This window comes from Phalacrocorax aristotelis, chromosome 22 (genome assembly GCF_949628215.1).
Source record: "Phalacrocorax aristotelis chromosome 22, bGulAri2.1, whole genome shotgun sequence".
Taxonomy (NCBI): domain Eukaryota; kingdom Metazoa; phylum Chordata; class Aves; order Suliformes; family Phalacrocoracidae; genus Phalacrocorax; species Phalacrocorax aristotelis.
In genome coordinates this window covers 4,365,768-4,386,274 of record NC_134297.1, presented here as the reverse complement: position 1 = coordinate 4,386,274, position 20,507 = coordinate 4,365,768, and the positions used below count along the sequence as shown (strand labels likewise).

General features: G+C 47.7%; 1 protein-coding gene across 1 annotated transcript; it reads left to right on the top strand.

Annotated features, from left to right (window-relative positions):
* Positions 1 to 11,465: 11,465 nt before the first annotated feature.
* On the top strand, positions 11,466 to 13,205 carry BSX (brain specific homeobox). Its single transcript, XM_075116433.1, has 3 exons — positions 11,466 to 11,730; positions 12,652 to 12,848; positions 12,960 to 13,205. Exons 1-3 carry the CDS (start codon positions 11,466 to 11,468, stop codon positions 13,203 to 13,205), a joined length of 708 nt encoding a protein of 235 aa, XP_074972534.1.
* Positions 13,206 to 20,507: the final 7,302 nt, after the last annotated feature.

Here is a 20,507-nt window from a genome sequence, read left to right as displayed (position 1 = left end):
ATTCTAAATTGTGTGGAACGGGCTGATGTGTTATATGAAAATGAAAGTTGCCTTTATCATTTTCCCTGACGGTATATGAGACAAGCTTGGCCAGGCTGGCAGCGAAAGGCAGTATCTTTTGCTAGCTCAGCAGATAGAGTTAGAAAACCTGGACACCCTTTAAAGCTCACAAACCTTTTCTCAAGCAACTCTGTACAAAATTCAAAGCCATTGCTGCTTTGGTGGGGGTACAAGGTCAGCAGTAAGATATTGCTATTCCTTAGGAACTGTAAAGATATTCTGGGTTTTCCTTCTAAGAAAATAGGAGGGTGTTGCTGTGTGTTGAGGAATGAGACTTCTGATTAGGCTGGCATTGCTGATATAGAGCACCTTAAAATCGTGGTGATTATGGGAGCAGGAATTGGAAAGGAATCCAGCAGCCAGACTGTTGCCTTTCCAGGTGGGAAGTGTGAGACATATCTGGGGCAGGGAGATGGACTAGATGTGCTCTTGAGCTGGCTGCCAGTCCTACTTAATACAAAGCTGCTTGCATGGCTGGTATATCGTTTGGGCAGTTTTATTGCCCTAATCTTTGCCAGTCTTATAATCTGGCTTGATTTAGACTCGAAATATAATTTCTGTCTTCATTTATAACCGCTGCAGAGACACCCTTGTTCTTGGTGGTGTTTGTGGCTCTGAGAGCTTGTGTTGTGCTTGGCTGGGTGATACAGGTACATCCACATTGCCCGTTGCCATTTCAGGCCACGTCTCTCCATGCCCTGTATTACTTCACATCAGTGAAAAACTCACTCTAAAGGCAACACACGTTGCCCTTCTTATTTGTGCTACTGCAGAAGAGGAAGAAATCTTCCTGCACCTCATGACCTCTCCCGGTAGCTGCTTCTCCTGCATGATGCTGTAAGGGCCTCTACACTTTGTAAGCATCGCCCAGGAAAAATCAAAGTGTCAGATTAGGAGAGAACTCACAGCAATGCAATGGCAAAATGGTTCTTGCTGGGAAACATAATGTGCGTTTCTTATGGAAGCTGGTTGTTCAAGGAAGTCCACTTCCTTGTCAATTTACCTCTATATCCCCTATCCTTCATTGCACCGATAGCTTTTCTCCTCTCCTGCATCCTTCATGACCCTGCAGTACCTCCTGGTTGGGGAAACCCGATGCCTTAGCAAAGCAGATTAAAACAGCAGGGCCAAGTGTGGATCCAGCCAGGTTCTGTCTCCTCTGTTTGCTTCCACGGGCCTGCGAAGGGGGACACATGGAGTTTCATATAAGCCTTTGTTGTTTAGATAAAGGAAGTAACGGGGCATCCAGAGTCTTTCTAAATTCGCTTAAATGTCTTTTGTAGGTGTTTTGCTGCGGTCTTCAGGCAACACCTATTATTTTGTGTCAAATCATCTGCAGTTAGTAGCCATAAAAAAGTGTTGGAAGTTAAATTGTGAGGCTGATGGTGAAAAGTACAGAGCACCCACGAGAGAGGTATGTATGCTGTATATATAAGAAACAGAAGCGCAGACACACCGAGGTATGCAAGTCTAAATCCTGTTAATCAGAGTTAGAATCCCCGTCCTTTGGAGGACCCAGACCAAAGCGCTTGTGCAGGGTCACCTGCTCCAAACTCTCAGCCAGAAGCGATAACTAAGCCCGAGGTTCGTGAAGCAGCCTTGCTCGAGCGCCTCCACCCCTCCTGTCCCCCGGGGATGCGACAACTGTCCGCCCTCACGGCCCAAGGCCAGCTGGGGGGCAGACGGGGAGCTGCCACCAGCCTCTTCAGCATGCTCGCTGGTAGGCAGGATCCACAGAGGTGCGCTTTAAGGGGTGCTAAGTCTCTCCTGTGGCTTAAGATGAAAAGCCAAAGAAATGGAAATGGGCTTTGCTACGGCCCTGCAAGAGGTGTTCAGAAGTGGCTGAGGTGGGTGAGTCCTGCAGGTGTTTCTCCCTGGAGCTGGAAGTCGCGTTTGAGACCACTGCTCATTACAGGCAGCGCCAATTGATGCTGCGTATTGACTGTGCCTTTCACTGAGCTGCCATGGAAAGTGTCTCGAGTTTTGTCAGGGTGACTTATTAGGGAGCATTAATAAAACTTGTTACCCTAATTGAAACAAATGCTTAAATAAAAAATCAAGGCTTCAGACATTAATGGATGTGCGTGTGGGAGAGGGAACAGCACACGAGTAACTAGGCTTCCTGTCCTTTTAGGATTGGATAGCAATAACCTTACAACGATGACAGCTAAATTAGAGAAGATGGCTTTCCATAATTTCTCCAAACAATCACTTAATGGGAGCGGTATAATTCCACGAAATAGGTGAATGGAGTACTGATCCATTTTATGGAACCATCAATAAACTAAACCTTGCCTGCTTTTAAGATTAAACTGAAAAAAAAAAAAAAAAAAGGAAGAAAAAAAAAGCCTATAGCCAGGGAAGGGAGAGAGAAAGAGTATTTATCTTTACACATAAAATTTGTGTGCTAGTAAAGTGCAGGCAGTGACAGGAATTTCAATTATTTAATCAAAAAGAAAATGAAAGTGGCTTTAAGTGTTGTGATTTGAGCCAGTGAAATCTAATGTGGGCTCACATTGAATATGAGGAAAATGGGAAGAAAATTAAAGCTGCTCCTACTTAAATCATGTGGTTACAAATGGTAAATTAGTTTCTCGATGTTTTCATTTAAGTGTTTAAGTGGAAGGTTTTATTCTTAATGTAGTGTTGTGACACAGAATAAAAACCTTATCTGTCTCTATAGCTTTTTTTTCCTCCCCCCTCAGTGCTGCTGCCTTAGAAGGCAAAAGGGGGGAAAGCTGCAGCAATATTAGGCTGCTTTTGTTAAAATTGGGAAGCAATATGCTTTCACCACAAGCTCATTAAGGTAATAGATGAATAATGTCTATTAAAAATGCACTAGGCTAAATGAATTTAATGTGTGTTGGGAGGGAAATTGCATTTGCCAGAGGATACAAACTGGAAAATTCTCCTTTTTGTACTTATTTTGAAACTCAAGTACTGATCTCAGTTGGACAGAAATGCACAGACAAGCAGACACACAAGGGTGCACACACACGTCTCTCATTTGGGACCCTGTTAGAAAGATGCACAAGCTCATAATATTCTAAAATACCCCCTTAGCTTTGAGGACGGTTTGAATAATATGTTGTTTCCCATAACTGTGCCACTGTTTTCCTTCATTCAAGCTTATGGCTCTTGACCTGTTGGATGTCTAGGTTTAATTTTCCCTGTATAATAACAAATGGCAAACTAATTTGCAAAGACGGCTGTAGGCTGTTGAATGCCAAGTCTTGATCCCCCTAAAGTCAAAAGAAAACTAAAGCAGATTTTGGTAGAGAACAATTACTTTCTTTGCATTGGTGAACCTGGTGATTACATTGCATTGATCTTTTCTAACATTTGGAGAGCCGGTAACGTATTTATGAAATAGGAACTCCCATAACTCTATTAAAAATACTAGGTGGGTGGAAGCTAAATCAAGACCAAAAAATCAAATCTGTGCATGCCATAAGTAAGAAATCATAGCGTGTTTCTAAGTCTGTGCAGTTTTCCATCATGCTGCTTCTGTTCTAAAAAAAATGCCAAACTCCATATGTAATGATTTTTTTTCAAATTGGGGAAGTCTTGAAAAGCTCGTTACATAGAAGTTTTTTGTTATCCCAGATGTGTTTAGCCCACATGCAGAATTCTTCAGCATGGCTCCCAGAGGCAGAACTGAGCCCGTCACCCAGTTACATTTGTTGAGAAGTCACCATTCCCCCTAGAAGCACCTATAGATTTTAATGCATAATTAAAGACGATCCTATAGCACCGTCCCATTGCCTGAATAGGCCCTGGCCATACATCCCCTGTCCCCCGGAGGGAGCCTGTTAGCTGTGCTAGCTGCCCGTATTTTGGCAGTGAGGGATGGCTGGAAGAGGATTCCTGACTTTTTTCCAACATTAGAAACCACTGTCAGCTTTTTAGTCAGCTGCATTTCTCTCACCTACTGCTGATAGTGTGATAATCCCTGAGGTATCTAATTTTTGTGCGTTTGCTTTTGCTACATCAGACCCCGAAGAGGCCATCGGGTTTTGGGGATGCGAGGGGTCAGTGACGGAGAGCCTGTGGGGGTCCTCCAGCCTCGCAGGTCAGACTCACGCTGCAATAATGAAGTTACTGCCTCCTGTTCAGCCGCTTTCTTATGAAACATTTTGGGAAAGGGTATGTTTGAGGCTGCTAATTGTCCGACTGATTTGATTGAAATTGGCTGCTCTGTTAAAACCTTACCATCGTAAGGGGAAAGAGGGAGAGTTAGAAAGCGATGTCCAAGTTTCATGTTTTTGGCAGGAAACCGTATTAAAATAAAGTATCAGAATGAGCAAAGAATAGCTGGACTGAACCAAATACTGCTGAACTCAATAAACTGAAGTTTATTTTTTGAACCATGGCAAAATCATGCAAATATTATCTTACTAATTTATAATGAGGCATCTGCCTGCATCATTACTTGTTTCAGATGACCAAAAGCATTTTAATATTTCCATTTAAAAATAATATTGACAAATGTGAGGAAGTGTTTTTAACATTAGGCAGTATTATATTACATCATACTGCCATTTGAATACCACATCCTTGGAAATGTACAAAATACCATTTCAAAATGTAATTTCCAATTTTAAAGCATTATTTGAAGATGCATTTGCGAGATGCTGACTAGATTCTATCTTTTTCCCCCAGACCTGTCATCCACTTCTGGAGTGCTTAAAATAAAGTGCACAGATACAGAGTAAGCTGAAACAGTCAAGAAGCAATATAATACAAAAATGTTTTGAGTAAAGTGTGTTACTCAGATCTTTCTAAAGTACATTTCTCCCTTTATTCTGAAGGCCACAGCACAGGCAACTCTGACTAATGCAAGTAATGGAACCAATCTCTCCCTTTGATCATCAAAAAGGTTATCTTTTTTGTAAACTAGGTCCAACTAGTTTTGCAATCTGTTTGGAGCAAACATGAAAGAAAAAGGTTTAATTACCTACCAATAAAGAATAATTCCTTTTCTTTTAACAAAATGATGGGCTAAGACAGCATCAGTTTGTGACCGTCACTGTGCACGTGAGAGACGTGGTGTGAGAGGCGTATGTGAGACATGACATTTGTGTACATCTTCTGTCTCAGCGTAAGATGATATAACAATTTGCATATTTAAACCAGGAGGAAAAACTAAGCCAGTATGTTGAGGCTTGTCTTAAGTGATTTATAAAATCTACTGCCTAGTAGAGATTGACCTTTTAACTGAAAGGTGAATCATATTTACAAAAGCTTAGTGTAAAGTTTGTAAATAATCACAGGTGTTCAATGGAGACTGTCAAAATATGAATACAGAAGAGTGGAGAGGCTTGGCGGAGGTCTAGAGATAAGAGAAAGCTGATCATTCACCCTATGTATAAACACGTATTTCCTACACATACATTGTGATATATCAAACATAACTTAAAGATGTTAGAAAACTGGTACTTTTATTCCACAGTCTACCTAGGTTGGATGGTTTTTATGAGTTTGATACAGGAGTTACTGGATGAAACTCTGGCTTGTGTGATTCAGGAGGTCAGACTAGATGGTCATAATAGCTTCCTCTGACCTTGAAAGTGCATCATTCGTGTGCTTTTTAGTTTTAAGGCTTCAAAATGAGACACTTTAAAGTTGAAAAGTAAAGAGTGGAATTGAAAAGAATCAAAGTATTTGCGTCATTTAGATTTATATGCTCCGTTGGTTTTTATATAAGTTACTCCTGACTTCTACCAGCCTGAGATCAGACTCAGGGATTATATACTCGAAGTATACCTCTACGCAGAAAAGGTATGTGAGGTTTTCATGAAGAACCCGATGCTACAGAAAGAGTGTGACAAATAAGCAGAGGAAAACCACAAAGAACAGTAGGAAAACAAGGGGAGTGAAATAAAGGTTGAATGGATGAGGAAGGGGAAAGGAGGATTATCCTTCCGAAAAGGTTAAAAACAAGGGCATACAAGGTTTGTATGTCGTGAAATTAGGGAAAAAGAGAGGTTCTGAGTCACTAGTGCAAAAAAGTGAATCAAAATATTGAGTTGTGCGGTTGATTGTAACACAGCTGGAATGAGAGAAAACGAATAAGCATTAACGCGCTGAAGGCGGCAGCAAAGCAGTGACTACGGCAGCAAGAATGGATTTTCTGAGAGCAAAGGATTAGCCGAGATCCCAAAGTACAGATGGTCTTGGGTGAAATAACCACCTTCGCCTTGAGGGAGTAAGCAATGCCCATGGGCTGGTTACACAATGAGGAGGAATTGCTGTGTAACCAAACGAAGAGAAGGCTAATGGAAAGCAGGTCCCAGGGAAACTTCTATGCCTCCCTCCCAATTTCTGACTCATTCAAACAAAAAAGAAAGAAAGAAAGAAAGAAAGAAGGAATCTTGCTGTATTTTGGAACAATACAGATAGCCCTGCTGAAGATGAAAACAGATATTAGATAATTAAAAACATTCTGGGTCTGAGTTAATAAGAATCACTATTTTAGGGGAAGTGTTTAGACCAAACCTGTCGATGTTAATGCTTTCATTATTTTTGTAAGTACCCTGCCTTCAGAAAACGCTCAGGATTATCAGCTAATGAGGCAAATTTTCAGTATAAAATTCTGGATTTAGGAACAAAACCCTTGAGCCCATGCATAGATAGTTGGGTTTGGGCGATGTATAAAGAAGCTACAGTCTAAGCTTTTACTCTTTAAATTTTATTTTGCTTGGCATTGATGCTACATCCCTTTTTATCCCCAAAATTCTTGCAGTTATTGGTAGCGATGCAAGCCTCAAAAGTACCTTCCTTTCTCAATCACTTCCTAATGTGGTTCCCTCCTTCCAAAGTCCCTGTGCTTTTTACTCAGAACCGTAGCCCTGAAATTACTGTGATGTTTGTGGGTAGATTCAGTGATTCCATCAGAATAACACGGACCCAGCTTTTAACCTGGCTGTTTATTGTCTTGGAATAAAACCAACAGGCTGATTACTTCTCTATTTCTCGTTCTGTCTTCCCTTCATCTAAGCTACAAAGGAAGGAGAGTGCCAGCCTGTGGGCAGCAGGACGACATATTTTCAAGGTGGCAAAAGCCAAGGGGTGGCAAAGCCGTGGAAGACCTGGCTGGATCTTCTCCTGGTGCTGCCATCAACCCTGGTTAGGAGGTAAACTCTTCTCTAGCACTTTCTTTCTCCTCCCACCCTCTACCAGCCTTGTCATTTGCACTCTCTGTTCTGAGAAAACCTCCTAGGCCCTGTTTTAGGCAGAGTTCAACCTCAAAACCCATCCACCAAGCCCTCCTTGAACTTGAGCTGATGTCAAGGCATACTGGAGGGTTGGCAATATTAAAGTATTGTCTCTGGCCAAGCTGAAATGCCAGTGGGCTCCTGGGAGCTACGATTTTCCACAGAGTTTGCAGGGTGGTAGGCAGGGTTGGGCACTAGATGAGACAGGTCTTGGAGACCTGTGGAAAAAGGGTAGACATAGGCAAAGGCAGACAGGATGTAGATGGGGAAAGCAGCCGCAGTGAAGCATAGAAGTGTTTTTCCCTCTCGCCAGCAGCACCCAGTAAGCCTCCGTGCAGAGGCACCCTGCTCCTTCAGGGTGGGGAGCGGTTTTGCCTGAAGCATCATGCATGGAACATTCTCCATTAAGCCATGCTTTGTGTTCAAAAGACCTCTCTCTGTTATGTGTGTGGATACTCAAACTGAGCTCTTCAGACCTCTTTCCTGCAGCCAGGCTCCCATTTTGATCATATCACTGCTGTCTGTTTTTAATTTAACCCTTCCTTTTTGAGTGGATTTGTCTTGAAAGGCATGAAAAGGCTGGGCTCCCAAGCTACCTTACCTCTTCAAGAGCCATGGGAAGGTAAGTGCATGTATTTTTAAACCTCACCAAATTTATCCCTAATGCAACACACAGAAATAAAGCTACTAACGTCAATGTAGCTGCACTGACCTTTTAAATGACCCCCTAGGTTTTAAGTCAAATAAATTTCTGTTTTCCTGGGCAAAACTTTCCCCATAATGTGCACACTTTAGTGTGCAAGTAATGACAACTGGTGTTTATGTAAGCAAAGCACATGCGTGTTATGTGCGTTACTGGGTCATGAAAGGGGGTGTGTGTGTGCATACATACATGGAGGGGGTTGTGCGTGCATCGCTACTGACAAAGTTTATAAAGCTTTTTACCCTGTAGAAATTATTTTATTTTATTTTATTTTGTTGAAGAAACAATGAAGAAACTCTGCAGTAGTTTGGCTACTCAGGTTCAAAGATGCGTGCCTCTGGAGGAGGTCTGAATCGTTTTGGGTTGCAGGTGAGACGTTATGCTGCCCACAAGGTGTTCAGGGGAGGATGCAAAAGCACAGCATCGAGGGGCAATTCTGGTCCCCCACCAGAAAGGAAGGGAAACACACAGTAAGCAAAAGAGCCAAACCTGCTGCTTCTCCCTACCTTGCACTGACCCCAGTCCCTCTCATTTTCTCCTCTAGATATGTCCCTCAGCCCAGCAAGACCTCAGCTTCTCCCCAGGTTTGGGGCAGTTTCTGCCGAATCTGGGGAAAAGCTGTGGGACCACCTCAACAGGGGACCCCACTCTGTTGAGACGAGGCCACAGAGGATCCCTCTGGAGAACTGACTCACCTGTGAATTTGGCAGCAAATAGAATTGTGTGTGCATGCAAACCTCGCACACCTGCCTGTGTGCGTATGTCTGGCCAGCCAGAAAAAAGGGCTAATCTGTGACCTGGGGGCTGGTCCTCGGAGAGGGCTGAGGGTGTTTGGGGTCCCGGGGTGAGATCCACACTGCTGGGTCCCCATCGCCGTGAGGACCTGCAGAAGAGGGTCAAAAGGGAAAAGGTAAGAGGCTTGTAGGGCAAAGACGCCACCCTGTCAATACTGCCCGCTGACAGTGGGAAGCTCCTGGCACCCCCTTCCCATCACAAAAAGCCATGAAATGTTAAATTTTAAAAAAATATCCCTGGGTGTGAGGACTGCAGTGCAGAAGTCCCCCCCTTCCTGGAGTCTACCTTCCTTTCAGGAGACTTCTCCGCAGGTGCGGGGTTATCACCTCTGCCTGTTGCCCTTGAATTAGCACCAGGGAGAGGCTGCGGTGCCTCAAGTGCCACTGTCTGTTTTGGGGCTGGATTTTGCTGCTGTTGCTGCAAAGTAATGCCAAGACCATGGCTCCATTACCCGCTCTGCAGTTGTACCCTACATAAAGAGGGACCCCAAAAAGCAGCCCCTCTCAATGTGGCTGTCAGGCGAGCGAGCTCTTGCCTGAGTCCTAAAGATGTGACCCAATCTGCCTGAAGTAACACATCTTTAATCTCCCAGATCTGCTTTAAATATATATATATATAAAAATATCTGATCTGCTTTAAATATACACACACCCACACCCCACAGTGATAAGTAAAGCCCCAGCCCTCCCGGAGAAGCAATCTCAGCTGATGAAATGGCCAGTCAAGTAGCTTACATGCCCCTGGCTGCACTCCCTCCATTAACAAGTTGGGCATTAGACCCATTTCATCACTGTTAATTCATTTGCTTACTCATTTGCTCCTCAGAGAAAGTTGTTAGCCTGTCATATTTTTAAACCCCCGACCAAAATCCCAGGCTGATGCTGAAATGGGCGTTTCAGACGAGGATGCTGCAACAGGGTTTTAAAATTATTTTTTTATTCCGTTCTTGGAGAAAAAGAGGGGGTTTTGCTGGCAGCAGCGGGAGAAGCAGTTCCGCGGTGGGTGAGCCTTTCCCCCCACCTCCCGGAGCATTCCTGCCTCGGTGCAGCACTGTGCATCCATACTGTGTGGGTACAGATGTATGTGTATGTATAGGGATGGATGGATGGATGGATAGATAGATAGAGATCTCACTTAAGTGTGTGGTGGCCACCCGTGTGCGGGCACTACACGTGTAAAACAAAGTGTGTGCTTGGCTGGAACATGCGCTGCTTGTATATAGAGAAAAAAAATGCTCCTGTGGGTTTTCCCGGTGAGACAAGGAGCTCTCTGGTCCCCCCCTGAGTTTTGGCCCGCTGGAACTGATGAAAAAGCCATATTTGCATTTGAAAAGCTACCACGGGTTATAACTAGTTGTTCTTAAAACCCACTGCTCTGCCCACCGTGGGGGAGAGGCGGCTGCCCGTGCTCTCACCCACGCGGGATTGTGCCCCGCAGCATCGCTGGAAAACTCGGGCGCTCCGAGTTCCAGGTTCATTAAAACCGGGCGATTGCCATTTCTATTCTTTTAAAGGTTGTTCCTCATCTATTTACCATTTACCAGCTCATCCATATGGAAGACATGGCTTACCCTGAGAACTGTACTTTTAGGACTAATTGATTCTGGTAATTAATTTGTTCTACCTGCTGGATCAGATGGAAATGCTGTCTGTGTGCCCAAGGATTAGCACTTGCCTTTCTAACATCTTTCTTAATTATCTAATAGCATGGGTTGCGCGAATTCTGGCTCTATTAGAACACTTTTACTATTAACGGCAGTGATTGGAATTGTGATGACAACTCGATTTCAACAAATTAGAGCTTAAAATCAGGAGATGAAGGAGAAGTGCCTTCTTTTAATTTCCCTGAGTTTAACATCAATAATTAGAGCAATTTTCTGAGATGCGAACCGAAATTATCTCTGCTATGATGTGGTGTATCACCCTCATTTTAGCAAATTGACTCAGGGGAAATGAATGTTACAGATTAGGGTGGAAAAAAAAAAAATAAAAGACAAACAGAGGAAAGGAAAGACCAAAAAAAAAAGAAGTGTTAGCACAAGACCGAGCAGGGAATGGATGGGAACAAAACCCCAACGGGGTGATAACCTGAGCGGAAAGGCACGAGCTGCCGGCGTGGGGACAAGTTAGGAGCGAAGCGTGGGACGGGTCGGAAAAGCGTCACTATTTCTTCCCCCCCTAAGTTTTCCTCTTTAAAAAAAGAGGGAGAAAACCCTCGTTTTTGGGAAGAGGCCCCGACGCCACCGCTGGGACGGGGACCGAGGGCTGCCGCACTGCGCCCGGGATGCGCGGGGGAGACTGCGCGGCTCCGCGCCCCCTCCGCGCCGCGGCGACGGTTTGGGTGGCCCCGCGGGCCCGTCCCCCCGCCCGCCCGATCGCCATTGGCTCGCTGGAGAGCCCCCTTCCCACCGCGCCTCAAAGGCGCGCATCTCCCCGCGCAGCCCCGACCCGCCCGCCTCGCATCCCCCGGCTCTTCCGCTTTATTTCTGGCTGGGGGATTTTTTAAAAAAATTATTATTATTTATTTTTCCTCCGTATCTTTTTAAAAAATTGTTATTTATTCATTATCGTTATTTTTATTTATTATCTTCGGCCCCGGGAGGTGCAGCCGGCCGCCCTGCCTCCTCCGGCAGCCAGCGCTCAGCCCGGCTCTCTCCCTTGCCCGCTGCCCGAGGCGGGGGAACAACCGAAATGAACCTCAACTTCACCTCGCCCGTGCACCCCGTCTCCGCGCCCAGGCCCACCTCCTTCTTCATCGAGGATATTCTGCTGCACAAGCCCAAGCCCTTGCGGGAGGTGCCCCCCGAGCACTTCCCCGGCTCCTTGGCCTCCCGCGTTCCCCTCTTGGACTATGGGTACCCCCTGATGCCCACCCCGACCCTCCTGGCGCCTCACCCGCACCCTGCCCTGCACAAGCCGGAGCATCACCACCACCCCTACTTCCTCACCACCTCGGGTAAGTGCAGCCCCTCGCAGGAGGAACCCGTGGCCAGGTGGCGTCGAGGAGGGGACTCGGGTGGGGAGGAGAGCCCGCGGCCCCGGGCCGGGACACGCTCCGGCAGTGACAGACAAACCCCTCCGGGGCGGCGGGGCACCTTTTGGCATCCTTCACCCAAGTGGTGGCCGCTTCCCCCCCGGGGCAGGCGCCGCCAGCGGCCCCCGGAGCGCCCAGCCCCGCGGGGCAGCGCCGGCTTCGCCCTCGGGGGCAGGAGCCTGCCGCTCCCTCCATTGCCCCACATCTTGAGGGTTTCCCTCTCTTTGTCTTTATTCTTTTATTATTATTTTTAATTTTGGACGATAACATTTATTTTTCCTTGCGTTGTCCCTCCAGACGGTGTCCGGGCTGCGCTTTTCCACCTCCAGCAGCACAGCTGGGGCTGTGCCGGCTCCCCCCCACCCCCCGGGGCTGGCAGAGGCTCAGCCCTTCCCCGGGCCCGTTCCTTGCTCTGGAAGGAAACCCCTCTCCAAAGTTTCTCACGGGGTAGCCCAAGTTTGTGCACCGGCGCGGCCGTGGAGGACCTCTCTCCTCCCGCCCGCTCTCCTCCCAGCCTTTTGCGGGGTTCCCCTGATTTTTGCCGCCTCCGTTTCGTTGTGGTTCAATTGCCGGGAGGGTGAAGGTCTCCCTGCCAGCCTCGCCTCGCCGGGCTGACCGCGGCCGTGGGCGTGGGCAGGCTGCGGGCTCTGCCTTGCCTTCGCCTTCCTGGGGCGGGCTCAGCAGCGGCGAAGCGCTTTGCAAAACCCCGCGTTCTCCCAGCAACAAGCCCCCCCAAAACCAAAGCAATGAAAACGACCTCGAAAACGAAATAAACGAAATAATAACGATAGAGAGGCGGGGGGAGAGCCCGCGCCGAGTCTCCGCCGTGTGTCCCCCCCCCAGGAGTGCCGGTGCCAGCCCTTTTCCAGCACCACCCTCACGCCGAGCTGCCCGGGAAGCACTGCCGCCGCCGCAAAGCCCGCACCGTTTTCTCCGACTCGCAGCTTTCCGGGCTGGAGAAGAGGTTTGAGATCCAGCGCTACCTCTCCACGCCCGAACGGGTAGAGCTGGCCACGGCCCTCAGCCTCTCCGAGACCCAGGTACCGGGGCGGCGGGGGCCGCCACCTCCTCCGGCCGCGCAGCGCCCCCTCCTCCGCTTTTGAATTCGTATGCCGTTTTTCTTCCTTTCTTCTTCCCCCCGCCCTCCTCAGGTGAAAACCTGGTTCCAGAACCGACGGATGAAGCACAAAAAGCAGCTGCGGAAAACCCAGGAGGACCCCAAGCACCCGGGCGGGGAGGAGAGCCGGGAGCCGAGCTCCCCCGAGCCCGACCTGCCCGAGGGGGCCGGCGCCGAGCCCCGCAAGGGCCCCCCCGGCCCCTTCCTGCTCCAGGACCCCGAGGACGAGGTGGACATCCTGGAAGAGGGGGACATCTGCGCCGGCCCCCACCGCCTCTAGGAGCGAAGGGCCCGGCCCGGGCTCACCTGCCTCTCCGGGGGGGCTTTGCCCCGGCCCCGCAAGTCGCCCCCAGCTCCCCAGCCTTGAGCAGCGCCGGAGCCCCCAGGGACGGGGGCCGCGTTTTTTGGAAGGAGGTGTTGATGCGGGGGGAGCCCGTTCCCCGGAGGGCGGGTAGGGGTCCCGGGGCGAAGGCAGTGATGCCTGGGGGGCCCCCGCGGTCCCGCCGGCTTCCCCTCCCCCCCCCCCCCCACCCCCAGCATCACCCCAAACCTGAGCTTTTCCTGAAAATCTGATGGGGAGAGCAAAACAAGGCGAGTTTCCTTGAAGTTTCCCCTTTCCTTCGAAATACCGGACTTTTCTCCCCTCCCCGAACTTTCCTCCGTTTTAAAATAAATGTGCACCCGTGCCAGCATGTTGTCCCTGCGAGGGGCAGGCAGCGCACCCCCAGCCCAGGTAAAACCTCGCCGCTCTCTCAGTGCCCCAGCGAGCGGTGCGGGAGGTCGGGTTTGATCCGGGGCAGAGCTTCCAGGGCATGCATGTACTCAAAAAAACCCCAAAACAACAACAACAAAAAACGTCCTCCCAAGAAACAGGTAAGACCAAAATTACCGTTTATTTAATTCCGATAAGGGAAGGGAAGGGGGGAGCGTCACGAATAACTCGATCCTGCCGGAGCTGCTCGGAGCAAAGGCAATCCCAGTGAGAAAAGAGATTTTTCTGCAGCTTGGAGAACCACCTGCAATCGGCAGCGTGATTCCTTCACGGCTCCCAGGTGTGAATCACCTTCCGGATACTTTTCCTCTCAAAGGGCCCCAGACCCGGTCCCACGTTTGCCTCCTGTTCCCCCCACCCCCGCCTGCAGCCCAGAGCTCCCTGTTGCCGTCAGATAAGCAGTCACCGTCCGTGCTCGCTTTGCCTTTATCTTCCTGCCAAGGAAATGGTTTTAATTTCCAGGTAAATTAAGATTTTTTTTTTTTTTTTTCATTTTTGCTTTTTCTCTGGGGTGAGCTGCTGGCTGGCAAATGCGCTGCGAGAGCGGCGGAGGCTCCGCATCTCCAGGGAAGGGCTGGGGCTTTCCTGGGTAAAAACCTGGAGGAGAGACTGTGCTTGCTCAGATGGTGCCTGTGCAGCCCCCGCTGCACCAGCAACCCGGTAGCATGTCGGTGTCTCGATAGGTTTTTTTAATTTATTTTTTCCTTATGTATTCTTTTTAACGGGAAGTTAATTTGGTTGTCTGGTGCCGTTAGCACTTCGAGGGCATTTTTGGACTACAGGACATGCGGTTTTGTGAGGGAAAATGTGTCCCTGTTTAATATATAAAATATAGATGATTGAAATGTCTGTTTGCTTCCTTTTCGTGGGTTTCCCTTTACATTTTTAACACGTAAAATAATAAAGATCACGCGCTGGGGGGCGGGGGGAAACAGCCAACACCTAACAATTCGTCCAGAAAATGGCTAGTTGTCTTTTACAGGGTGTTTATAAACAATTCCCGGGCAATTATTTTCACCAACAAATTTTGCTAAAAGGCCACCCACCTCCCTAAAAATGTACGATTCAGAAGGCAAACCAACCGATTTCCTCCTGACGCCTTGGTGCGATTGGAAGCGCGGGGGAGAGCCAAGGGTACAGCAGGTCATTTCGCGTTGCCACGCCGCTGGCTGGAGGCGCTTTTCCCAGCTCCGTGGCTCTTCCCCTCTCTCAGCACCTACCTGGCCGTAGGCAGGGAGGCGATGGAGACTCTCTCAAAAACCTTTCTACTCGGTGCCGCCGTTCATCTCCGTCCGTACTCGGTCGCCCACAGGTGTTTTGTTCAATTCGCTCTGTGCTGGTTGTCAGCCTCCCCCTGAGCACGCATTTCATTAGGAACTATTAAAAGTGATATAAAAGACAAGCTCTACCGTGATATTTACACGATAGTTGTTTTTTTTTTTTTTTTTTTTTTTCTGAGCCTGTCTGCTGCTGCTGCTGTTGCCGGGCTGGGCGCTGCGCACCGCGGCGTGCGGTGCGGTGCGGTGCGGACGCCGGTCTCGGAGCCAGCCGGGCGAGTCGCGCTCTGCTGCGGGGGTCCGTGACTTCACACCAGTCACTCAGGTGGACTTGCCTTCGGTAATAGGATTGGGCAGCAGGGCATTCAGAGAAACGCACGAGAAACCCTTTTAGTTTAGTGAGAGAGAATATTAGGAGCAAGTATACAGACGCAATCGTTAAAAAAACTTGCACCCGAATGAAAAGGGGTATTAAAAATCCCATTTCTTTACTTTTGTGTGTGTTTCCTTTTATTTGTGCAAAGAATTGTTCATTCTTTCCTATTATTATTTCTAAAGACAAAGGCAGGTAAAAATACTCTGAGCTGGAAAGGACAGAAAGAAAAAAGGCGGGGGAAAGTAAAAGCAGGAGATTAAGGTGCACAAATGACAAGTGTTGGGGTACAGACATGCAAAAGCAACTCTGTGCATTTATGCCGCTCTTTCGCGAGCCATCCGGTAGACGTCAAGCAAATGGTGGTGTCATCCAGTGGGCACTGCCAGGCTCTGCCCTCCCAACACAGAGCGAGGACTGTGACCAGATGCTGTGTAGCCAAGTAGGTTCCCTCTGCACCAAACACCCCGAAAGCTCCTGTTCACCTCCGTTGCAGTAGCAGGGCCTGGGGCATTTGCACACCCATGGGCTGGCGATATTTATAGTCTGGTGGTGGTTCTTGATGGAGGGAAGGATCCTGGGATTCAGGTGCAGGCACTGGGAGTATGTCCAGGAAGAAGTTCTGCAGCACAGGACCTTTACTGTGCCACAAGCCAGGCAGCGCTGCAGGTGACAGCTAGTGAGGTCGGGGCAGCTAAAACCCACGTGAATCCTCACCTCAGTCCCCTGTTCGTGGGACCCCCTTAGCAGCGAGGTGCCACAGTTTCTCTGAGGCACAGAGGTGTGACAAAGAGCCCGTTCCCCTTTCTGCTACTGGCATTATCACGCTGGGGACATGCCAGATTGATGAGGAAGGCTCAGAATATGAATCAAATAACATGCCAGTTTCTGCTGCCTCTCCCCTGCCACTATAGGAACATCCTTCTTCACAAAGTATTTACGCTAATCAATAAAAAAATCCACGAACGCCCACCTACCTTCACCTCTGCGGTTCTAGGCAACTTGGCTAACATTTAAAACTACAGAGATGGTTAAAACCAAAGCCACTAATTGCTAGCAACCTCAGGGACAAGCACACGCAGAATGTGAACCACCCAACGCCAGGGAAGTCCCCATCCCAGCCCGGGCACCGCAGCGGTGTGCGCAGAGCCTTGCAGGCGGCAGGAGGCGGCTTTGGGAACAGGCTGCTTATCCCGGGAAGTTTGGTGCAACAAGTGCAAAACCCCCTGAGACTGAGACAGAGGAAGGAAATAGTCGCTACCCGAGACATTCCCTCCCTCGCCAGCCAGCTCCTTCCAGGCTGGGAAGCAATGCCTGCCAGGCTGGTGACGGGAGGCTGCAGTTGCTGGACCATCAAGGCAAGCTTTTGGGAAGAGGTTGTCCTGTGTTTGGGGAGTGGAGAAGAAGGAGGGGCTGGGGAGGAGTTTTGTTTGTTTATTTCAGAGATTTTTCTCTTTTAAAAAATGATATGAGTTTTTATTCCTGGGCCCTGACCTATTCAGTGACAACTGCTGACTTTTTCATGCTCTCCCCAAGAAGCTTGGGGAGTAGGGGAGAGATTGTTTACAGCTGCCTTTTTTTATAATATTTATGCATTTGTTTGGGAAATGCTGCGGAGGAAATGGCTTGCAGGAAATAATTGCTGGAAATAGGAAATCTTGGTGGATTTCCTGTTTTTCAAGAAATCCACTGAAGTATTGATTTTCATTAAAATTCTTGGTTTTTGAAATGAAATTGTTTCCTGTTAATTTAACACCTAAGTGGTTGCTTTCATTAGAGAAAATTTAAAAAATGGTCTATAAAATCCTTCCATGAACCTTTGCTTCCTGTTTTTGTTTTGAGCATTTTCCTGTCTGCTGCCCTTATCATTTTTTACTTTTATGGGACTGGAAAGCAGTTCCAGCCCAAGTTTTTTTTCCTTCTGTGGCCAGAGCTATGTAAAAGCCGATCAGACAGGCAGGCAGTATGGGCACTTATAGAGCAAATCAGGAGCAAACTCTTGCTATTACACACATGTGTAGCATCAGCCCTGCAAGTACCATGGGCTTCACTTGGTGAGGGTGTAAATAACCTACGGCCAGGCCCAGCAAGCGATCCAGGCACTGCGTGCGCTACGTAAAATCCTTTCTACAGCTTCCTCTTGTTGCTTCTCCCTGCTGGCTGATGTTTTTCTGAAGTGAAGTTCCTGCAGGCGTGGGCCTTGCTGAGGAGCAGAGTAGAGAGGAGGCTGACCACAGCACTGCGAGCTCCTGAGCGTTGTCGCCTCCTTGACTTCTAGTCGCAGTAACAAACAGCAGCACCTTAATTTACGGCAAACTGCTGCTCAGGTGGTCTTACTCGGCTTAAAAAGTGGCTTATTTCTGTCTCGGATTTGTCTTGTTTCTATAGCATAATAAGCTTAGATGAAACGCTTCTAGCTCCACTGCTAGAAGTGCCTTGGGGTGGCTACAGCTACTGACATAGTCTGTATCCATGCAGCAGCAGCAGCACATTGCACTTGGTGGTAAAGGCAGGTGGGTGTAAAGTTCACCCTTAGGAAAAGAAAGGGTGATCCCCCAGCAGACTGTAGTGCTTATTCTACCTGTTAGGGTACAGACAGTCTTTCAAGGAAGAAGTTGGTTTTAACTCACAGTAATGAGGTAACTCTATGATGCGGGTTTCTGAAATGCCAGGAGCAAAGGCAACCTGACCAAATTTTGTGACTCACTTCGTTCAGCTATTGCTGAGACCGCTCAGCTTGCTCTCCTGAAGTAAAGACTCAGTACTCTCGGGTGTTGTGTATCTTGTTGGCTTTGCTGTGACTGCTGGAACAGACCCTTCAGTGCTCCTACGACACAGTGACGACTAGCCCCGTGGCATTACCTGCAGCTGCCCGCTCTGCGCTCACGATTATGCAAAGCTCTTGCTGAGCTGCTGGATGCTTCTTTAGCATCTGCTCTATCCAGGTTTTTGGCTCAGTATCACTTCTGTTCAAAGCAGCCTCTTCTGTAAGGCAGGCTGCTTTAACTCACCCTTGCCAGCTGTCACCAGTGGAGATTCACTGCCTTTACCTATCGCTGGGGCTTTGTGCATCTAGAGCCCTTTCTCACACCACGCAGGAGGTCACCAGCGTTGGTCCTTTCTTCACACGCCTGCTTTTTCTCACGCAGGGAGCACTTAGGTTTGGGCAATGTGCAAAATAGTAATTAAAAAAAGCATATTCTTTGTGGTATTATCATTTACTGTAGAATTGATCCCTAACAGGAGATGTCAACCATCAAAAGCTTGGCTCGCGGGCTGTTTGGAGGTGGTAGCTTGCTCATGCCTATTTGAAGTATTCACTGACTGCAGGAGTTAGACATAATCTCGTCTGGTTTACAGTCCTCATCTTTGACAGTTTGTCTTTAGAGAAGTAATGATGGAACATGGCTTTTAGGCTCTGCCTTATTTAATGTTTTTAACAGCTAAACCGGTATGTTTTTTGCCAGAGCCAGCAGCCTGTGAACCCACCTGTTGATACCTTCCCTGAGATGGTGGGGGGAAGCTGACTTCACTTATCTTCCAAAGAAACATGATGGTGATGTTATTGGGCAGCATTGCTCCTAAGCAGAACTGACCCCGGGTCTTTGACCACTGGAGGACGTCTCAGCTTCTACAGTTCCTGAATCCAAAATATTAAGAAATGGTGGCACTAGAATGGGCCCGCCAGGTAAATGTTGAGAAGTTCTGTTGGGGGGTGTACACAAATACATTTCCACCCCTGTGAAGGCAGCCTGTGCTCATGGTGAGTAACACTGCGCTCTGTGATAGCTGTGCTGGAGCCATGGGACTAAGCCAGGCAGGTTCTACTCCAGCACAATCTCTCCCTGAATGCTTAATGCAAAATTCAAGGCCTATTTCTTATTTAAATTCCTTGCCTTCCTAATTTGAAAGACATTAAGTTTTGGCCTTTGCTTTTAAGCAGATGGATGCTCATCATTCACTTGTACGGCTCCTTTTTGTGCCATCATATCTGTTAGGTGCAGGAAAAATTTGCATTAGTATTGAGGTAGATCAAAAGATTTTCTTTCCACGTATGCTGCAAATAATGTCTTTTTCTGGGAGAAAAAAAAACCAACCCAGGCCTTTCCAAATAGTTTGTGAGATGATCATGACCAGTGTTTTTAAAAAAATATCTATCCCCCTGCCCCACGATGCAGCATCATCTAAGTATAGAAGGCTTCTAGTTTAGCATGGGTTTAGTATTTAAATGTTTCCTAAAAGTTCATTGTTTTACTGAAAAAAAAAGCCCCAAACAAAACACACCACCCACCCAGACAGACCACCCTAATTTACGGGAGCTCTAAAAGGTAGTAGGATGACAGATAGGGAGGAAGGTGATCAATTAAGACATTAAGCATTTTGCACCACATGGACGCATCTGCATGTCAGCCAAATAATAAGGCCATCAGCTCATTTTCAGGGGGCTGTTGCCTACTTCAACTCAATCCTCAGATCAAAGAGAAAATGTCTGCTTGCATTTTCTAATCAGAAAAGGGATGCTAATTTAGGTTCCTTAATGTGTGGTGGTAAGAGACTTCTTCAATTAACTGAATTCTATAGCTCAGAAAATAAAAAAGGGGGATACAAAGGGAGTCAGGCTGGAAAGGCAGAAGTTCTCATTAAATCAAAGGTCCAATATTCATTACCTCCAGCATCTGGGGCTAAGCACTAAACATGGAGATCATCAAAGGGGGTTTAATGGGTTAAATTGAGAATATAATCTAATTAAAATATTAGATACGAGTAAATAGCTCTTTGATATTCATCTGAAGGTTTCATTAAAATAGGTACTTGAGGTTTGTATTAAGGGGGGATTATCACTTTTAAGCAGAAACAACAAGTTGAGGTTCCCTAATCAGAAATGCTTCAAAGTGTTACCATTCGGTTTAAAAATAAAAGTAGACAAGCAGCAACTGGCAGAGCATGGAGACATTTACCCAGCCCAGCTTGATGGATCATACCACAGGCATGCACCTTCTACAAAGAGGGGGCAAATGCAGTTCCCAAAGGCGAGGAGAAAGGAGGCTGAGGCAGAGGACGGTCCCATTGCAGAAGGCGCAGTGGACTTCTGAAGACGTCCACAGCTGCACTTTGATATGCAAAACATTTCCCCTGCAACCTGACCCATGCAACACGAAC

Coding starts and splice junctions, on each gene's coding strand:
- BSX (XM_075116433.1), top strand. CDS start 11,466: ATGAACCTCAACTTCACCTCGCCCGTGCACCCCGTCTCCGCGCCCAGG. Junction 11,731..12,651: donor CTACTTCCTCACCACCTCGG/GTAAGTGCAGCC, acceptor TCCCCCCCCCAG/GAGTGCCGGTGCCAGCCCTT. Junction 12,849..12,959: donor TCAGCCTCTCCGAGACCCAG/GTACCGGGGCGG, acceptor CGCCCTCCTCAG/GTGAAAACCTGGTTCCAGAA.